The sequence below is a fragment of the Tachypleus tridentatus genome, chromosome 10 (genome assembly GCF_004210375.1).
Source record: "Tachypleus tridentatus isolate NWPU-2018 chromosome 10, ASM421037v1, whole genome shotgun sequence".
Classification (NCBI taxonomy): Eukaryota; Metazoa; Arthropoda; class Merostomata; order Xiphosura; family Limulidae; genus Tachypleus; species Tachypleus tridentatus.
The window spans coordinates 101,207,648-101,228,192 of record NC_134834.1 but is presented as its reverse complement, the minus strand read 5'-3'; the positions used below and the strand labels follow the sequence as shown (position 1 = coordinate 101,228,192).

Below are 20,545 nucleotides of genomic sequence, written 5' to 3'. Positions count from 1 at the left end.
TAACAAGTAAAATCACATTATGACTGAAACCTACCCTTGTCGAGTGAAAAGCAACCAAGTAAGTTAGACCGTTGGTTAGGAATATTTCCAGGGCATTATCCTGCAGTTGAAACCTTCTCTTCACAATTTCTTTGATGTTGTCAAAAGGCCAGGCTTGAGAAACAACTGCCCTGTCTCCTCGAACAACCTGTGACAAAATGTCTGGTGCCTTATAATCATATCACAGTACTTAACATGTCAGTAAAACTATCAGTTAACTAACTCTTAAGTAATTTCAACACATTTCAAAGCAACATCAACAATAAAATTGGGTTAAAATACATTTGTGATAAAATAACAAAGACTGTAACAAAATTAATTATATCATTAAAGTGTTAAGTTCAGCTGAACTATAATCCAAAAGTTTAGTTACTTAAGGTTTAAAATAAAGATAATACAAATGCTTAAATACAAATTTAAATATTAATGTTTAATAATAGTGACAGATAATCTTAATGTTTAAGATCCTGTGCAACTTGTTTATAAACCCAAAAATGATTAAGTTTCTATTCCAGCTTAACTTTTGTTTTATACTAGTCAGTAACCGCTTTGAACTAGGTTCTTGTCATTCAGTCACACCCGTCCTTCTACATCAACCCTCCTGTGGCCAAACAACAAACATCTAAACAAACAATCTAAAACTTGTATACAGTATTAAATATGCACAAGGTGTTTCAGATTCATGCTGGCATTAGTTCTTACTGTCTGGGAGGTAATACATCTTACTTGCTTATTCCACCATAGTACTGTAATAAACATTACACAGATCACAAGAGGTAATATATATTACTTAAAGACTAAGCAGAACATCTTTTTCTGGAGTTGTGACAATTTTTCTTAAACTATTTTCTATGACTTTAGGATTTTTCTAAAATCAAAGAAATTATTTCAAAATTCACATAACATTGTAAAAGACTTATCTAGAAGTTAAGAAAAACATTTAGAAATTTTGCACTCAAACTCTACAGGAAGAGAAAGGAATTACCTGTCCAGCAGTTTCTTCTCCCACAAAGTGAATGCAGCGATTTCCTATAAAAACATACACACTGTATTAAATTTATAGAACAACTCATCCATAACTTAAGATATGAAAATGTTCACAAGTTGCAAGACACAAATTAACTCGCCCACAGATTAACTTAAAAAACCAGTATTCACAAGTTGTAAAACAAAGTAACTTCTTGCACATAATTTTAAGTAACACAGAAATACTGGATATCATAAATCTGTAGTGTACACTGAATACTAAAGCATGCTGATGAACTGGAATATTGTATCTTAACCAGCAAAACAGTTTAATTAAATGAGTAGTTAGAGATCCAGAACAAGAGGCCAAAACAACTTAGAAAGAATGATAAATGCCAAAGTAGTGATTGAAATATTATTATAAAATAGAGAAAGGCTCAGAGTGTTACTTGAAACCACTATGCTATCTATCAGTGATCTAGCATTTCATGCCCAAGACCCCTCACACTTTGTTTCCATAACCACTGTGGGACAATTCACTGACCTAGTATTTCAACATTTCCCATATGATTTAATAGTCTTTTCAGATCAAGGCTTTTATAATAGTTTGAATACAAGTTAGAATTTTGCAACTATAAAATTATATTTCATCATATGATTAGACATTTTGTGACTGTACATTTTAGAACATCCTGACACTTCGTGGTCAGACATTTTCTTTTTATATGATTATATATTTATATGATCAGTAAAAATTAAAATAAAGTCTAAAAATCAACTTGGTTTCATCTCTTATATAATAGTTATAGCAACAATCAGAACCATCTCTTTGTTTCAACAAACAGATCCAGAACATAACTGTTGCATCACAATAGACATGCTTTAAAATTAAAATTAATCTTTTACTGTCAATAAGTTTGAATGTGTTTTTATACTGACAAAAAAAACAGATTTAGTAACTGACATACAATTTATGTATAAATTATCTATTCACAAAGTTCACAGTGCATCTCATTCGAACAAGACATATTTCTTGATATGCAAACAAATTAACACCAATTGTTTGTAAAATTCTAAACATGTACATTTCCCAATACTGAGAGAAGTCCTTGTAACTAAACAGATGGAGAAATCTGCCTATTACATGGAAGTGAAGATGAGGAAGTGTGGTTACATTTTAATATAGAACACAGCATCCTTTCTTGTTTTAAAAGATCTATTGTCACACAACTCAAAATTTATTTAAATTTTAACTTTACATGGGAAAAGATACTACTGATGTGCATATTGTCCCATGTTTAAACTCCTGAAACAAAAAAGGATGACCTACAGAAGTACACAAGATGACAGCAAAATATGAACCTTCTTACATTACTATTAAAGATAAAATACAGAAGTTTAAAAAATGACACTACCAAAAAATATTGGGTGGACTATGTTCATTTCTCAAATAAAAGATGTGAATGGATAACATCCACCCAAGTAAACTTTAGAATCCCTTTATCAACATTAACAAAAACATAGAAGTTTAGAATAAAAGTACGTACAAGTTTAAAATCAAAGAAAACAGCTCACGTCATACAGATCTAAATCTGTAAACATACTAAGAAACAGTAGCTTGTCTACCTCATACAGATCTAAATTTGTAAACATACTAAGAAACAGCAGCTTGTTTACCTCATACAGATCTAAATCTGTAAACATACTAAGAAACAGTAGCTTGTCTAGAGCTTGCTGTGTATAAGAATGCAGAATACTAACAGTAGAAATAAAATCGGTTATTATTAAATACTGTTGAGTATATGTAACCTAAAACAAAAAGTGGCTTTAATTCTCAGCTTAAGATCATACAGTGGATATGAATTACAAACTGTTCTGTCAAACTAAACTATTTGGAAGGTTATAAAATACTGATATCTATTGTATTGGATCAAGCATTAATTTTGTTTACAAATCTAAAAGAACACATGTTATAAAGTCTAACTACCTCAACATAATAATCACAGTACTAAAGGAACAACAATTATGAATAAAACATGCCAGGTTTGAGTATTGTTTAACAAAAACTTGTATATTTTAAGGCTGATGCCAGTTTGATAAAATAAAATGCTTTTATGAGAACAGTAAACAAGTAGAGAAATACTGTAATAAACAAAAGAATTTATCTGAACTATAGAATAAGAATTTCTCCCACGTGAAACCACTCACCTATAAGAACTTCTCCCGGAGTTTCTTGTGATGGTGTAATAACAGTACAAGTGCACGTGTAACTACAGCACAAAAAAAACCAACAATATTCTTAAAATCACTGCTAACAGGGATATTCAAACTTTTATGACAGAGAAGAACTGTTGATTCTTACAGTAATAATATTAAACTTAAAATAAGCCACTATTCCTCTACTGAAGCTGTTATAAGTTCCCCCCTGCATAACTTAAGATAAAAATGAAGACTCCTTTTTAACATCCCTCATTGGATATTTTTTTGTTTGAAAGATCAATGGCAATTTACCTAATACAAGGTTTATGTTTCTTTCATTTTCTGTTGAGAAAATCTAACTGACATGTAATTTTTAATCTACCTAGAATACAATAACAGCCATATTCATGGCATACAATGAATAGGTGCTATAATTTATCTTTCAAATATCAAATGTACAAGAGCATAAGCCACAGCTTAAAATATAATACAGGGTGATGGTAATAATGGGAGTGGTAAATACCACGATAGTAATACAGGAGTTAAATACCATGCAGCAGGTGATAGTAATACAGGAGTACTACTTCAAAATACGCCACGTAAATACCACGTTTAGCAGCAGGTGATAGTAATACAGGAGTGGTAAATACCACGTTTAGCAGCAGGTGATAGTAATACAGGAGTGGTAAATACCATGTTTAGCAGCAGGTGATAGTAGCTACTACTGAAAAACTTTATTTCCTTATTAGCATAGCCACCACCATTTTTAAGAAATATTTTTGTATCTGAAGTGCTTAAAGAAAAGAATACAGTAATCAGTTTCAAATAATTAAATAGTACGACATAATCAACACCACTTTATTCACATAACAAACAAGTACACTCCAGATAACCCCAAACTTTGAGTTAGTGTCAGGTAGTGTTATGACAAATTCAAAAAAGGTTTTATAACATCATTCACTCTTCAAATACTCAATCTGTTTGATTTTGTACAAAAGGCAGTGTAGCAGTATTATAAAGTAATATGTAGGGAAAAACAAAAAAGCCTACACAGTTTCCCTGAACAGACTTATCCCAGTAATTCTTATCAAACACTACCATGTGTCCACTTTTAAATTTAGCTGATAAATGGAAAATATTTTGAAAACTAAATTTGATGAAACTTATTTTGCAAGTATACATTCACACTGCACAAGTGTGAAAAGAATTAGAATTTAAAATGAGGGTACAACAAAAGCTATAGAGATAAAAGGATATGACATGCTTTATTTAAGATCTTTTTTGTAATTGTGGGGAAAAATCCACCTGTAGTTCTATCTAAAATGTCATTATATAAAGTGAGAAATTGACATGGTGCTTTTGCTCATAATATCACATTGGTAAAAATTATAGCAGTCACTGTGTGTTGCTGATAGTAAATGTTTCTAACAACTTTGGAGAAAAAAAATCAAACAGCTATATATAACAAAAGTGTCCACTAAGATGTACAATAATTCAAAGATGTTATTGACATTAATGTTAATAATAATCTGGTTACTATGCAACAATCTCATGTATTCATATCCTATATACACTATCTGAAAAGTACCTGAACATTATACATGCATATTCTGACAAAACAAATGCTCAAATAAAAATCACACTATCTTTTAAATGAAATAACCATCATTAGAAGGTTCAGTAGACACTGACCACCGATAATGCTAGTCGTACTTCTGAAAACACTACAAAAATCAGTTTCTAAACAAAAAATAAACTGTTTGCTCTGTTTGAATTTCATGCAAAGCTACATGAGGGCTATCTGCACAAGCTGTTCCCAATTTAGCAGTACAAGACAAGGGAAGGCAGCTAATCACCACCTACTACCAATTCTTGGGCTATTCTTACCAACAAATAGTGAGATTCATCATAACATTATAACAAATACATGGCTGAAAAGGCAAGACTCTGCAGCCCTCAGATTACGAGCTGAGCGTCCTAACCACCTGGTCATGCTGGGCCATAAGAGCAAACTGTAGTATATAAAACATTTTTTAATACAAAACCATTAAACACAAGCTGGACCAGCTTACCTGATTCTTTCATTCATGTGTAGCTTTTCGATCAGAGATGCAGAATCTGCTGCAATATCATATTCCTCAAACAAATAAGCAAGAGGTGGTGGATGGTTCGCTGGGTCTTGGAAAAAAACAAACACCTGACTGGAACATACATCTTAAACAGTTCATCAGGTGTAGTTTGCTAGTTATGATATCTCTATACTTTAACAAATAAAATCTAAAGTAAATCCTACAGTTAACACTGCAGCTTAACCCTTTCCTGTTATTTAATGGTAATGTTTGTGTTTTTATAGACACTACTCATTTGTTACCAAATGATGTAATGAGTATTCAAATTAAAAAACTTGTATTTATCCCAGGTTTCCATTTCCTCTGCAATTAAAGTAATATAAACTATCATCAATATGTAATGCTGATATAAAGTTCTATTCTAATTTTGTATATTGAACCAAAAAACCAGTTCCTATTTTCATTTTCCTGAGCATTAGCTATATATCAAACATCTGTATATCATATATATACGAGACCTTTAGTATTATGTACTGTCAATCACATGCAACGTACAGGACAAGTATATGGTTAAGCAACTAGTTACTATACATAGTTTTAAATTCAAAGACAGTTAAAAGTCCTTAGATTAACTTGTTTACAAGAGCAATTCATCTTTCAGTGAATGTCAAAACAGTAAATACATACACACACACACACACACATGTTTCACTTTGTTTCAAATAAACAAAAAATTATCTTCTTCCTTAAACTGTTTCTGTAGAGACTAGGTATACTCAGTTTATAGAGAATGAAACAAGTATAAGAGATTCCAGTATTCACATGGATTTATATTAATACTGTCACTTATTTCTATTACTTACCAAGTTTATATTGATATTCTGGCATCAAAAAACGTGGATTCACATGAAGATGACAACGGCGAATCCGACGTCTTACCCGCTGGGGTCCTTCTGTTGGATCCAATTCCCAACTTTGTGGATACGACTTTTCAAAAAACCAAGTAGCTCTGAGCAAGGACATAAAATTATCCATAACCACTAAATGTCAACAGGTGATATGTCCACATTAAATCCAAATGCACTTTTACATAAATATTTGGTAGTATGTTTTATAAAATCAGAAAGTAAGTTACTTGAAAAACTTCAAAATGTATTAACTTTCACCAGTTTGACTGCACACATTCACAAAACAAATCAGACTTCAGGGAACCAAAATATTTAGTGTAATTTCACTGGGATCCCCTAGTGGGAAGTAAACTTATTATATTCCTCTAATATTTGATCTAGTTAACCCTAATGCAATGGATCTGACACTTGAACTAAAACAGTTATCTAATGTATGTTTGCCCAATGTCAAATTTTCATAAAAGTATACAATATATTTACAACAGAAGACTGATCACCTTTCATGTGTCAGCTGGGTGATCATGGAAAGCCATGCTCTTTTGGCTGCCAAACCTTGACTATACATGCTTTTGATGTTTTCAATAAAGAGTTTTCTCTCCATGTTCTGGGCTTCAACTACTGTTCGTGTCACAGACATTGCATTCTGGGACACCAACTTTGTCAGATTTTCATGTCTTTGCAGAACCCTGTGCATGTTAAAGATTCAAAAACTTTAGTAATTGTCAAATATATTTTCACTAAGTAATATTCAGTTAATTACTAGTTTTCAGTTACTCTCATTATTATGAAATAAGTATTAGCAACAGCACAAACACAGATTTATACTAAGTGATAAACCAGCATAATCTACTGTTTTACTACTCCAAAACAGGAAGTTTTACTACTCCAAAACAGGAAGTTTTACTACTCCAAAACAGGAAGTTTTACTACTCCAAAACAGGAAAATACGTGCATACAAACAACGATCTACTTCCCTTACCTGCACTCTGAAGCACGATTGGTTTGGATCCACTGTTCATGTTCATTATTTAATATCTGCTTCCAAGCTAGAATTTCCTGACAGGAGAAAATCATATGCATATAATAATAAAAGCTGTATTTTTTTTTATAAACACACCAATGTTAAAATTCTTAGTAAAAAGTCTATTTAACCACTTCACACACCACTCAAAAAATATAAGTGAACAGCTACTCTAAACAGTTCTTCACAAACATAAACACCACACTAAAAAAAACTGAACGAATAACCTACTTTCTATCTACTTTCCTGATAAAACTTAATTGTATCATGAATATTTCTAATAAGCAAACATCTTCCAAAACACACAACATAAAACTACTTTCTACTAAATAAATTAAACCACAGTATTAAAGTTTAAATATATTTAAAATAAAATATTCTGTATACTACATTGAATGATAAAACTTAATAGGTTCTTAAATAAAAAAACAAAATCAGTGTATTCTTCGGATCATATAATACTGTTGTATACACTTGTAAATATACATAACAAAACACTCAACTACTTAAATGGACAGAACAATCTGTTCTTATTTTATCTATTACAAAACAGGCTTAATATGTAACAGTTTTATTAATAGCACAACTAACATTTTCTAAGGCAGCTTTGATATCTTCCCTGTTGGTGGACAGAACAGATGCTCCCATTTTGTGAAGAAAACGAAGAAATGTTGAAATATCCTCTAACTGGTTTCCACTCATATTTTCTGTTTGGTTGTAGAGGAGATCACAGATGAATAACACGATTCGTGGATCATTCTTAAGAGGAAAAATTAAAATTATCAGTATTCTTGGGTTGAACTAAAAATATAAACATATAGGTAACTTGGTTTTTACAGACTTTTTTATACTGAAGAGATAGTGATCTCACAAGTGGTCATGAATTAATCTTAGAGCTAAAAATATAATTCACCTATTAGTAATGCCTAAAACATACATAATGTGTCATTCCTTAGTGGATATTGGTAACAGTATCGAGAACAAACAAATGCAGTTCATTGGTGCATATTACTAGTAGCAGTACAAACTGTCATTCCTTGGTTAAGTGCTTCACAGCTTTGGTTATACAACTCCTTACATAAAGACTTCTTAACAGATCTTGCTTCAATGGTGACTACTCTAATGTTTAAGTATAACAGTATAGTTTCACATCTTGTGATATCCCACCCAGACTCAATTCAAATGCTTTGGTGGGTTATGTCCATGGCTCTAATGATGACATCTTTATTCCAAAAATACAGAAACTTTTCCAATCATTACTCAATCAGAAAGTGCCAATGTTTCATTCCACTAGAGTGCAGTTAGTATATGCAAATTTATTCCTAAGAAGTCTTCATTTTAGTATTTCACTTCTAGGTGTGAAAATGGATTTCTTCCTTGATGTCACTGGAATTTTAACCCCTGGCATAGTAAATGCCATGTTTTGCACATGGATTTCCTGGTAATAACATGAAACTACCTGAAGCTATAACTCAGTCTTGCATTTGCATCCCTGTGGTGAAACAATTTTATTAACAAAACCAGGCTCAATCGACAGACTAAAGGCCTCCCGTAAATAAACACATGGACTGGTTCCTTCAGACAATGAATATCTTGTGCTGTTTGGAGCAAATGAAATATTCTCAGCTGAACTTTAACCCATAAGTCCAGATAATTCATATCTGATTAACCATTTTGTTTTCTTTTGATCTGATTAGGCATGAAGACATCCTTAGGGCATTGACCCCTGGTGTGTGAATAGCTGATTCCCCAGTCTTAGCTTTAATAACCAGGTTTAACAATTCCATTTCAACTGTTTCCTAGCAAAGTTTCAATCTCACTTTGTGATTAGGTTGTCATCTTGAAATTTAGTTTTATTGTCACCAAATTAATCTAGCTTGTGACAACACTGCTGTGATGTGTTCTTTTATTAGGGTTTGTTGTTTTTAATGTTTAGTAAAAGTCCAGTGTGCATAATGATAAAGAATTATTTCATTTCTTCAGTATCATTCACCATAGGTTACTAATATGTCAATAGACCCAACTTGAAATGCAACATCAGAACACAATGATGTATGTAACTCTGAAAGAACTTTACTCATTAAATTTCCTCTTACTAAAATAATCTACAAACAAATTGCTAACCAACCCATTGTTCTTGCTGAATAAACCACAGAAATGAAAAATGCATTGTGAGGCACTGACCTGTTTCACTAATAAACACATTACTCTTTTCCATTATACACTTCCATATATTAGAAAAACTGTTTTAATTTTTAACATCATAATGAAACTCCCCAAACTTTTATTTAATATATTTAACATGATACTAAGCATCCAAGATATCTGTTGAAAAGTAATTAGAAAACCTAATAATTTATTACAAAAGAATAATACAATAATTAAAGGAAATGAAAACTACCATAACAACAATGAATGACACTAAAAGTTCAACCAACACAGATAGGTAACTTATATGTTAATTAAATTAGTTGTTTCCATTACATTTCTCCTTAAATTACTTGTCCTCAGTCTTAATTAGTGAAAAACTTTGATTTCAAATTCTACATCATTCTGTGGATTCATCTTAGAACACAAAGGTTTTAAAAACTTGCCTGTTGTGAACTATGTAGAATAGAATGAGTTATGTCCAAACAGCGGCGCTCTCTGACCACACATTCCACACAAAAGAATCTCTCCTCTATTGGTTGTGATGGAGCAGTTAAAGCTAGAAACAATCGACCCATCTGCAAGAGTTTTAAAATTAGGTATCCACACAATAGTTGATAAATTATTAAAAGCTGATTGTTTTGTAAGTTTGTATATTGCTACAAGGGTTAAACTTCTGTTACTCTGCTGTGATGGTTCATTATACAGTAGTAGATTATTAATTAGTAGAGGTGACTGCATGTGTCTAATGCAATATTTCTCAACCCATTCAATACCAGAAACTAGCTTACTGCATCCCTAAGCTGTTGTGAACTACTAAAATTCAAGTTTAGTGAAAAACCATCACAATTTACATAGGAATATTCTGTTAACTTTTGTTTTCATGAAATCCCACTGTTTGACAAGGTGGTTGTGATGAACTAGTGGTTAAAAGGAATCGTTCTATTGCAGCATATCCATCACTAAAAGTCTTGAATTTAATGAAAAAGTTAAAACTTCTAATAGTGTACCCAAATGAACAACTCACATATAGATACACCACTTAATTATGGCTCAATTTTACACTTACAAATATGCACACTGATTAGTATAACAATCACTGCTGTTTGGTTGATTGACTGAATATGTGATTTATATACTAGAAATTTAGAATCAGCTAAAACACTTCACTGTGTTAATAAGTTACTCTTACTTGAATTGATTGTTTACCATAGGTCTGACTGAAATGTACCACATTTTAAAATGTGGTAAAGTTGAATATTAACCTTTATAAGAACAAAGTTGGTTCAGCTGACCAATCTTCAGACCATGAAACTACACCAATGCTGACCAATCTTCAGACCATGAAACTATGCATAACTCTGCATTTACTAAGTGCATCCCAATAAAATTTGGCAAGCTATTAGTACACATTTTCACAGGATTTCTTGCTGAAACATTTCTACTAAAAACTGATATGAATTTCCAAAGTCTTTACTAGAATATAAATACTTTTCCTCTGAGTTTTCATATTTCATTAAACAACCTTTGGCCTTCAAACTAAATCACTTTTTGTAAAACTCATTTTCTCTCCCTAACACTAACTGTAGAGAAAACAATGTTTAAAAAATTAAAAGTTTCAAATTATAAAATAAAATTAATATTCTTTCCTCTACACTAATCATACAAGAATTTCCACAGATAGCATGTGATTTTCATGTTAAGAATAAAATATATTTCATTTGATTTTACAGTTTTGATATATCTTTGCATAACTTAGCTTCTGAAAAGAGTATTAAATTTACTTCTGTAAAATTCTCTACCTAGAAAATTGAAGTTGGAAGTTATAAAATAAAATTAATTTTACCATTCACTCCTCTGCCCAGATTGCACTTTAGACCAGAAAGTGTCAAATGACTTCTCTTATCATTTTCAACTGTTAACTCTTTCACATTATTTTAATTGTCATAATTTGTACTACTGTAACAATAATCCTTACAAAAATCACAGAACCTCCCACCAAACTGTTCCCCCTAGTGGTAACAGCTAGTAATCACATGTCATAATTATAAGCTAGTGTGATTTTAAACATTTGATTTTACTGGTTTTATTAGGCTAAGCTGAAAAGTTTATAAATTTAATATTTTAGTTCTTTTATTAATAAAGTGTAAATAAGCATGATTTTCTTATACACAAAATATTGAGCTATTTTCTCTTATGTAAAAACAACATTCTCCCCTAAGCCTTACTAATTTAAACATCCAACAATGTTAGGACAAAGGAATTTATAAAGCTTTCTAAATGAGGCATAAACAAGGTTAAAATATTCTATTGCTTTTAAGAGAAGTAAAATCATGATCATAAAATAATAAGACATTTCTATCAAGAGAATATTCTATCTGTCAAATTTAAAAAGATTGTTAAGTTTGGTATGGAGGAAAATCTTTATTGGTTATAAACAAGTCCATCAACTACCTAATGTTAATCAAGAAACATCAAAAAAGTCAGAGAGAGAGAGGAGTTACTCTGGTGAGTTTGACACATTTAGCAATATTTCAGCAAAAGAAAAGGTAAGATATTAATGTTTTAGATACTGGTTACAATTATGATTAGAATTAGAAATATTTTAGAATTTTAAAATTCTGAAATGAAGAATTGAGTTCAGACCATAATGAACCATAAAACTTACTTGAGCTGTCTTTGTTGATCACATTTCAATGAACCAAACAAAAGTAATGAAAATTACTTCAACCAAAACAATATCTTTAACCAACCACATTACACTGAATTAAATAAAGGTCACAAAATTTACTTGACTTCAAACAGTATTTTTAGCTGACCACATTTCACAGAACCAAAACAAAAGCAGCGAAATTTACCTGAGCCCGAACAGTATCTTTAGCTGACCACATTATGTTGAACCAATGTGAACCTTGGGTTTTCTTCTGTCTTTCCTTTCAAAAGAAAATGTGATATTAGTATAAAAATAGCTCTAATAAATAGAAGTTCACATCTTTAACAAACCTGCATACATCAGTTTTAGTGATGGTGTTTAGATAGTTAAAAACAAAAAACTGAAGTGCTGACATTTCATACAAGTTAGATATCAATTTGTATTATTTTATCAAAGCTATTAATAAATGGATGCTTCATTATTAAGTTCTGATAAGAACAAGCAACCTACCTGGATAAAAATCTACTTTTGACAGTGAATACAGCTAATGAAATGTACTTTTCTTACACTCATATATTTAAACATTAGAATGTGTTATTGTATCAGTTGGTCTGAACATTATTTTAAACCATAAATGAAGACAACCCTCGTGAAAATTTCAAATTACATCACAAATATAATGTTCATTAGTTTATTGAAATCAGTAAAAATATAAAAATGAATTTAACAAATGTTTGTTATCATATGAAAACACACAAACAAAACCAACTAATAGCAACATTTAGATTAATTAATGTCAGGTTGTAAAGTCAGCCAGATCTCTCTCCAGTGAATTGAAAAATATATACTTAACATCAGACTTGGATACATTAAGTGTTTTGAACACAGAAATAAGATAAATTATTACCAAGCATCAAAAGTGCAAAGTCATTAAAGATATTGTTGGACATTTGCTTAACAATCCTAACCTGACCATGAGCAGTTTGATTAGACAACTCCCAGAGTATGTTCACCTAACTATTTATATAAGACTAAAAAAAAAAAAAAAAAAAAAACTCCATTCAGAGTTCTTCCACAGTGCTGTAATTATCATAATGAATAGGCAGACATCATCCCTCTATTGAAGGTACAAATTATACATATCATAATGAATAGGCAGACATCATCCCTCTATTGAAGGTACAAATTATACATATCATAATGAATAGGCAGACATCATCCCTCTATTGAAGGTACAAATTATACATATCATAATGAATAGGCAGACATCATCCCTCTATTGAAGGTACAAATTATGCATATCATAATGAATAGGCAGACATCATCCCTCTATTGAAGGTACAAATTATACATATCATAATGAATAGGCAGACATCCCTCTATTGAAGGTACAAATTATACATATCATAATGAATAGGCAGACATCATCCATCTATTGAAGGTACAAATTATACATATCATAATGAATAGGCAGACATCATCCATCTATTGAAGGTACAAATTATACATATCATAATGAATAGGCAGACATCATCCATCTATTGAAGGTACAAATTATACATATCATAATGAATAGGCAGACATCATCCCTCTATTGAAGGTACAAATTATACATATCATAATGAATAGGCAGACATCATCCCTCTATTGAAGGTACAAATTATGCATATCATAATGAATAGGCAGACATCATCCCTCTATTGAAGGTACAAATTATACATATCATAATGAATAGGCAGACATCATCCCTCTATTGAAGGTACAAATTATACATATCATAATGAATAGGCAGACATCATCCATCTATTGAAGGTACAAATTATACATATCATAATGAATAGGCAGACATCATTCCTCTATTGAAGGTACAAATTATACATATCATAATGAATAGGCAGACATCATCCCTCTATTGAAGGTACAAATTATACATATCATAATGAATAGGCAGACATCATCCATCTATTGAAGGTACAAATTATACATATCATAATGAATAGGCAGACATCATCCCTCTATTGAAGGTACAAATTATACAGTCTTGAGAATTTAAAGATAAAAGTTAGTTTGAATAACAGATTTTCCATAATTCAGCTACACAAAAAAAATATTTTCAAAATCTATCAGAAAAGAATGTTTTACAAAGGTGGAAGAAAAAAAACTTTAAGATCAAATTGTTATTTCATTTACCATAATGAACATTTTTTATTATTACATTTGGGTTCTAGAATGATTGGTCTTGAGAAATCTATAGCCAGTGGTTGTCAGTGTTGAGTGTAACAAGATGTGGTCAGATATCAGTGAAAATGATTCATTTGCATAAATGTACATATGATGTTTCTGAACGTCCATACATGCTGGAGAAAAATGATTATTTTCAGATTCAGTGTATAGGAGTTACTATAGAACATTTAAAAATCAAGAATATAAAACCATTGCAGGCCTGTGTTATCCATGACACTTAAATATCTGTATGTTGAAGTATTTAAAAACAATATATATGAAAAGCATCATTACAAGCAGTGTTTAATCTCCAACCTTTTCTTGTATGAATTAAGAAGTGAGTGTCCACCTTGCAGCAGTCAAAATGACCCAAATTCAATATCAAACTCTAGAAAGTATGCACATAAAGAATATCATCTGATTTCTTGCCTACAACTTAACAGTAATATCAAGAAAGATGTGATATTTGGGTTCTTGGCTAAGAATTGTTCAGTCATAGCATCCTGTTTTTAAACTGGTACAATGAACACGTTTTGTAGAAATAAGACGTATTCTATAATAACTTTCCTTGTATTTACTTTTCACATTGAATTATTCTCATATAATCAAGATAACCATTTTTCCAATACCCACATTTATACCACCAAATGTTCCAATTTTGTATCAATTTCTTTATAAATTCTTTGATATTCTATTGAAGTCACAAAAAGACAACAGTACTAAACCAAGACATGTTTGTGAACAATGCTATGAATTGTTATACAATGTAGAGCAGAATTTTGTGTGAAGCAACATCCCTAAATTAGTACAAACAAGTTCTACACTTTTATTCCATGGTTAAAATTCCATTACTTTAAAATAAAAAGCCAATGAAAACTTACCAGAACAGTAACAACCCCTTGAATGGTGCACTGCAATAGTCCTCTAGTAAATGACTTTTCTTTTGGAGATATAGCTATGTCTGCATCTTTATTAAAATAGACAACATGTAATAAAAGAAAACTGAAGGTGTACCTTAAATATAAAAGAGAACAAATATATCATTGTACATATATAAAAGTTTAGTTTATTAAGGACTTTAGGTTAAAATTAACACATTTAATAAAAATATTATTTTACAAAACAAAATTCAAAACAAGTTATAAAAGAAAATAAAACTGACACTCACTACCAACTACCACTTACATAGTTATTTGCTACGTAAGTGTACTCAACATCTGACCATGACATCCATGAACTCAGCTATTGTTTACATGACTATTTACTACATAAATGTACCTAACACTCATCTCAAAATACGGTTGTATTTGATATCACTAGTCAGTAACAGCATTAAAAAACACTAAAACTAATTGTTATTAATTATTCATGCATAAATATACCTGTACGATATAACTGGTGTGTGAAATTGACCACCTGTGCATGAAACACCATGGGGTACAGGTTATCAAGAACTTTGTTCAGGTTTTAGTTTGTTTATAAAGTAGCTAATATTGTTTTCTTTCTGTTAGAAAGAAATTTAATTTAGTTAGTGTACTACTCTAAATCTCAATGTGAATAAATACACAACCGCTTATGTTCAAGAACAAATGAAAATTTTCCTTTAAAAGGAGTTTATATAATTTTGTGTTCAGTAAAAAATGAAATATACACATTTTAATATATATTATTTGCTCTTTCCTAAAACAAATTTTCTGAATTTAAAAGTTAAGTGTTTTTTATGCAAAGGAAACTATCTTTCAAAAAACAACAAGCTTTCAGCATTTTCTTAAAATTTAAGTGGTACAAAGAAGAAAAACAATCTGTCAAAGTGTCAATTACAAAGAAGTAAAACAATCTGCCCTGTCAGTGTCAATTACAAGATTACAACAAGTTTTTAATATCTTAGGTTTACTTGACTACTTCCCACCTCTATAAATCACAAAATCTGATGCTCTGATCAACATCCGACGAAAACGGTCAGTAGCATCTGTGACACCAAGCTCCTTTCCTGTTGTGGATTTTTGTTTACTTGTAGGAGATGCACCACCTAAAGAAAACCGCCTATTGTCTGAATACGGCATTATGGAGGAATTCATATCCTGAACACTTAGTGACAGTGATGGTAAAACTGATGCAGGATAGTCTATCTCACCTGGTGTTCGTATAGAATATGGGTTCAAGCTTTCCGGTAAAATGGTCATTAAACTAAAAAATGCTTCAGCTGTCCTGCTTCCTGTAATAAAAATCAAAACCAAGTTAAACAGTAAAACTCATGTTGTCCATAACAAGCTACCTACATATACCACATTATTTAGCCCAGGAATCTCCATGAACTGGGAGAGATGCCCTTTCAGAGAAATGAAACAATGTGCTACAAGTCATCATCCACTGGTTCATCAGGGGTATATACAGATGATACAAGGTGTTCTGTGCTTCAGATGATTTACAAGTTAGTTATTTACTATAGTTTATCTGAGTGCTATACTGAATGGTGTAAATCATAAAATGGAGGTATAAAAACTTAAGTCTTTTACAATAGTGACAAAAAAAAAAACCTGCATTGCTGAGAAATGTCATCCGTAAACAAACATTTACAATTCTTATGAAGTCAAATTTTTAACTACATTAAAATGTTTAGAGCAAGTTTCTTTCATGTTTTTAACTGTTTGATGAAAAAAATTTGTTATCCAATACTAAGGAAGTAGGTGATACCATAAAGTCTGTACACAAAAGATTTCATTATAAAACAAAATCTATGTTTACAAAAAGGATGCAAAAACCTTTTTGAAATGCTTCCAACATTACAGAAACCTTAACAAGAGAATCAAATATAGTTTCCAACAAACATTCATTACTTTAATACCAGAGTTTTGCAGGGTGAAATAATTCCAGCCATCACTTTGGAATTCTAATCTGTATCTACAAAAGGATAGCTAACAAATACTGAAAAATAAGTGTACAACATTAACTGCCTTCACTGACCAGTTAAACAATGAATGATGTCATACCCGACTGATTAGAACGATACTTTACATTGTATATCTTATTGTTTATTGAAAAGTAACAAGATTTTGATCAATTATAATACTAATAAAAACAATCTCTGGCATCTGCTGAAAGGGAACCGATAAACCCAACTTTGTTACTAATTGGAAATACAAAAAAACTCGCATATACATGTACAATGCTGAACTAGCATTACCTCTTACAAATAACAGAACAAAATAGCCCAGCATAATTTTGCATCAAATGATAGATTCCACAAAATAAAACTTATTGGTAATAAGAATAAGTGGTCTTCCCAATATTACAAATGCCTCCAAATCTTTTGAGGTAAATTATAAAAGATGTGAAAGTTATTTTCTACTTATTGAAACCCCTGATAAGAATTTACTGTATGGACAAAGTTCTTTATTTTAGCTATATAACACTATATACTCCCACTGTCACTGAGCATGCTTAATATGCAGATTAAATCTTACAAAACATTGTTTTTACCAGTTTTAGCTAATTTTTCATCAGATGAATGACTGGCTAGGACATTAGTGTAAAGGTAAACAAAGTCTAAAGCTGCCTGGAAGACTACACATTGGCATTCTCTCAGTAACTGAACACATCCCATCTGTGAACCTGAAAAAATAGAATTTTATATCAGACTTAAATGAAACTAATTCAAATAAGACATTCATACACACAAGTACACCTACATTTTTGAAATCTGTCAAAACTTTGCAGGGTTTTACAAAATTTTCTGGAAGAAAAAACATTTAACTGGTATAAAAAAAAAAATGTCTTATCCAGAAACTCATCTTTTCTGAGTAAAACTGACAAATAGTAAAATATTACCTTGTTTTGGAAGCAAAATACTAAAATTCTGGACATACTACACCTAACTTATAGAAATATTGCACTTAGAGGTATGTTAGGTGTTTATTTCTGAAATAGACATTCCTAAAATAAATTTTACTTGGCATTAACATACAACTTTTAGACTCTTCTCATGTAGTGAATATTTTGTTGTATCTAAGATAGCAAGCAGCTCTTGATTTTGTTTTAAATACTGTCATCATGTTGAATTCCTGTTCCTTGTTTAGAATCACAATGTTCATATTTATGAATGTTTACAGGACCAAAGAGCCAAGCATAATAAATAAAATTAAACATCTGACATGAAAAGTAAAAATAACTTATAATTTACCTCTAGAGACATTTCTAATACTACTGATCCTTAATATCAAAGATGTAACTTCATTATTTTACTCAATTAAACCCCTCAATACAACAATAATTAACTGTATAGACAACAAAATTCTTTATTTTAGCTATGAACACTTTACTTTCCCACTGTCACTGAACATTTAGCATGTAAATTAAATCTTACAAAATGTATTGTTTCTAGCAGTTTTGATCTGTAATGTTCACTGATAACCTGCAAAATTTCATGAACACATGTACATTTGAAAACATTACAGTATACCTCCTTTATGGATGTAGAACAAGTGAAATTCACCTGTATTAGAAGTACTAAATAGATATTTTAATATGTGATTGAACAACACAAGCAGAAATACTAAAACTAATTATTCTTAAGTGAGTACATTCTTTGCAAGCATTTACTGTCTGCAAAACTCAAGCAACAGTGATTATAAATACAAGGAAATAACAACCTGTCTTACTAACCTGAAATATTTTGAAATAAACCAAACTGAAAGATTATGAACAGAAAGTTGTAATTAAAACTTGAAACACTTCTTGTGGCTGACATTCAGAATACAACAAATAACCAGACCATTTCTATGGCTTACATCTTACAAAATGATTATTTACCATGTGAATATAGTGGCTGACATTCAACAGAATATTACTTACCACACTGTTTTTGTGACTGCTGCTCAACAGAATAGAGTAGTGTCAAGAGATCAAAATACATATGAATACTAGCAGCTCCAATCCCACTAGAAAGGAAAAGGAAAATATACTAAATATCTACAAACTCTGCCTTTCAACCACAAAAATAACAAATAAGAGGTTAAATAGCAAAATCAGCATTAAACAGTAAGTAATTTATGATATGGGATGCTGAGAGATACAAAATGAATTATAAAACAAAAACCCACATTATAAAATGCTTATAGAAGAATACAACAATCTCGAGCAAAATCAGTAATGATCAGTCTAAGTCAGTGACAATAACAGGGTATTCCCACTTGTCATGATATGGGTTTTGTAATATGACATGCTAAGTACTGTAGTTTTGGTCACCTTAACTCTCCTGAACATAAACAGGTAGAAAAAAAATCTGTCAAAATATAAAAGTGAAAACAAAATGGTGAAATAAGGGCATTAACCATGTGATAACGATGGCACTTTTAATCCCCTTTTTGTGCATGTTACCACTTATATTCAAACTTTTAATTAAGCCACTTCACTTTATACATATTTCAATGACATTATTATTATAAAGTACAAGTCAAAGCTTTATAAGAGTGTATTTAAAAACCAATCTGAACAATTAAAACTTTAGCAGGTATAATAACCTTGCAAAGTACTGAGCAATAATATAACTTCCTTTAGAAAAATTATAACTTCTAATAGGGTACTCTCTGTTCTCACAAGATTAGCTTGAACCCCACAAATGAATTGAAGGATAGAATGTGTGTGGGAGAAACACAGGTGTATTTTCCCCAAAAGCATCTGAAGGACACACCTTAACCCTTTCATGACAGGCTTGGTATAATATGCACAAGTTCATCTGCACTTTTGCACACATCATGTACTTTAACTTTTGATATAGCATGTGTATCTTCATCAAATTTGATGGAGTTTTAGTAAGGATTATGAGTATTTTGTGTGCATGCACGTGCACATAGACTTGTAGTGCAAAAACACAGGAAATGGGATCTCGTGTCCCCTGGGTGATTGATAGAAGCCACCTAGTAGAAATATTAGAATGCTTCTTACCTGTATACAAGCTGAAAAATTATCCAAAGCACAAAGAACAGCAGGAATTTGAGAGGAATGGAGAGAAATCTTCTACAAAGACCAATAACCTGAAACCTTTTGGCAATAAACATTACGCCCTAACTTTAAAAGGAAACATCCACAAATAGATGTAACTCGGGCTACAGAGAAGGAAGCAGGCCTTCCATCAACATATGGGTCTTGTCCAACACCAATAAAACCAACAAGCAATTGGGAAGCAAGATGAATAGGAGCATCCAAAGTATCCCCTGTAAAGTTCACTCATCATGAAGGGTCTACTGAGGCAAACTTGAGCCCAGCTCTGGCAAGTGTCAGAGGTGATCACCACCCCTAAAGCCATAGAACTTAACCAGTA

The 20,545-nt window shown here is 31.1% G+C and overlaps 1 protein-coding gene across 4 annotated transcripts in view; it reads right to left on the bottom strand.

The window, feature by feature from the left end:
* mv (lysosomal-trafficking regulator mauve) overlaps positions 1 to 20,545 on the bottom strand; it is a 144,975-nt gene that overhangs the window by 39,028 nt on the left and 85,402 nt on the right. For all 4 annotated transcript variants that reach the window (XM_076462861.1, XM_076462862.1, XM_076462863.1 and 1 more), the window contains exons 29-42: positions 19,078 to 19,163; positions 17,707 to 17,838; positions 16,136 to 16,441; positions 15,108 to 15,193; positions 12,209 to 12,283; positions 9,797 to 9,928; positions 7,794 to 7,961; positions 7,161 to 7,237; positions 6,679 to 6,867; positions 6,137 to 6,282; positions 5,277 to 5,382; positions 3,214 to 3,275; positions 1,025 to 1,068; positions 35 to 187 (exon numbers count right to left, since the gene is read on the bottom strand). In XM_076462861.1, the coding sequence (XP_076318976.1) occupies positions 35 to 187; positions 1,025 to 1,068; positions 3,214 to 3,275; positions 5,277 to 5,382; positions 6,137 to 6,282; positions 6,679 to 6,867; positions 7,161 to 7,237; positions 7,794 to 7,961; positions 9,797 to 9,928; positions 12,209 to 12,283; positions 15,108 to 15,193; positions 16,136 to 16,441; positions 17,707 to 17,838; positions 19,078 to 19,163 (1,762 nt within the window). The remainder of the gene's footprint in view (positions 1 to 34; positions 188 to 1,024; positions 1,069 to 3,213; positions 3,276 to 5,276; positions 5,383 to 6,136; positions 6,283 to 6,678; positions 6,868 to 7,160; positions 7,238 to 7,793; positions 7,962 to 9,796; positions 9,929 to 12,208; positions 12,284 to 15,107; positions 15,194 to 16,135; positions 16,442 to 17,706; positions 17,839 to 19,077; positions 19,164 to 20,545) is intronic.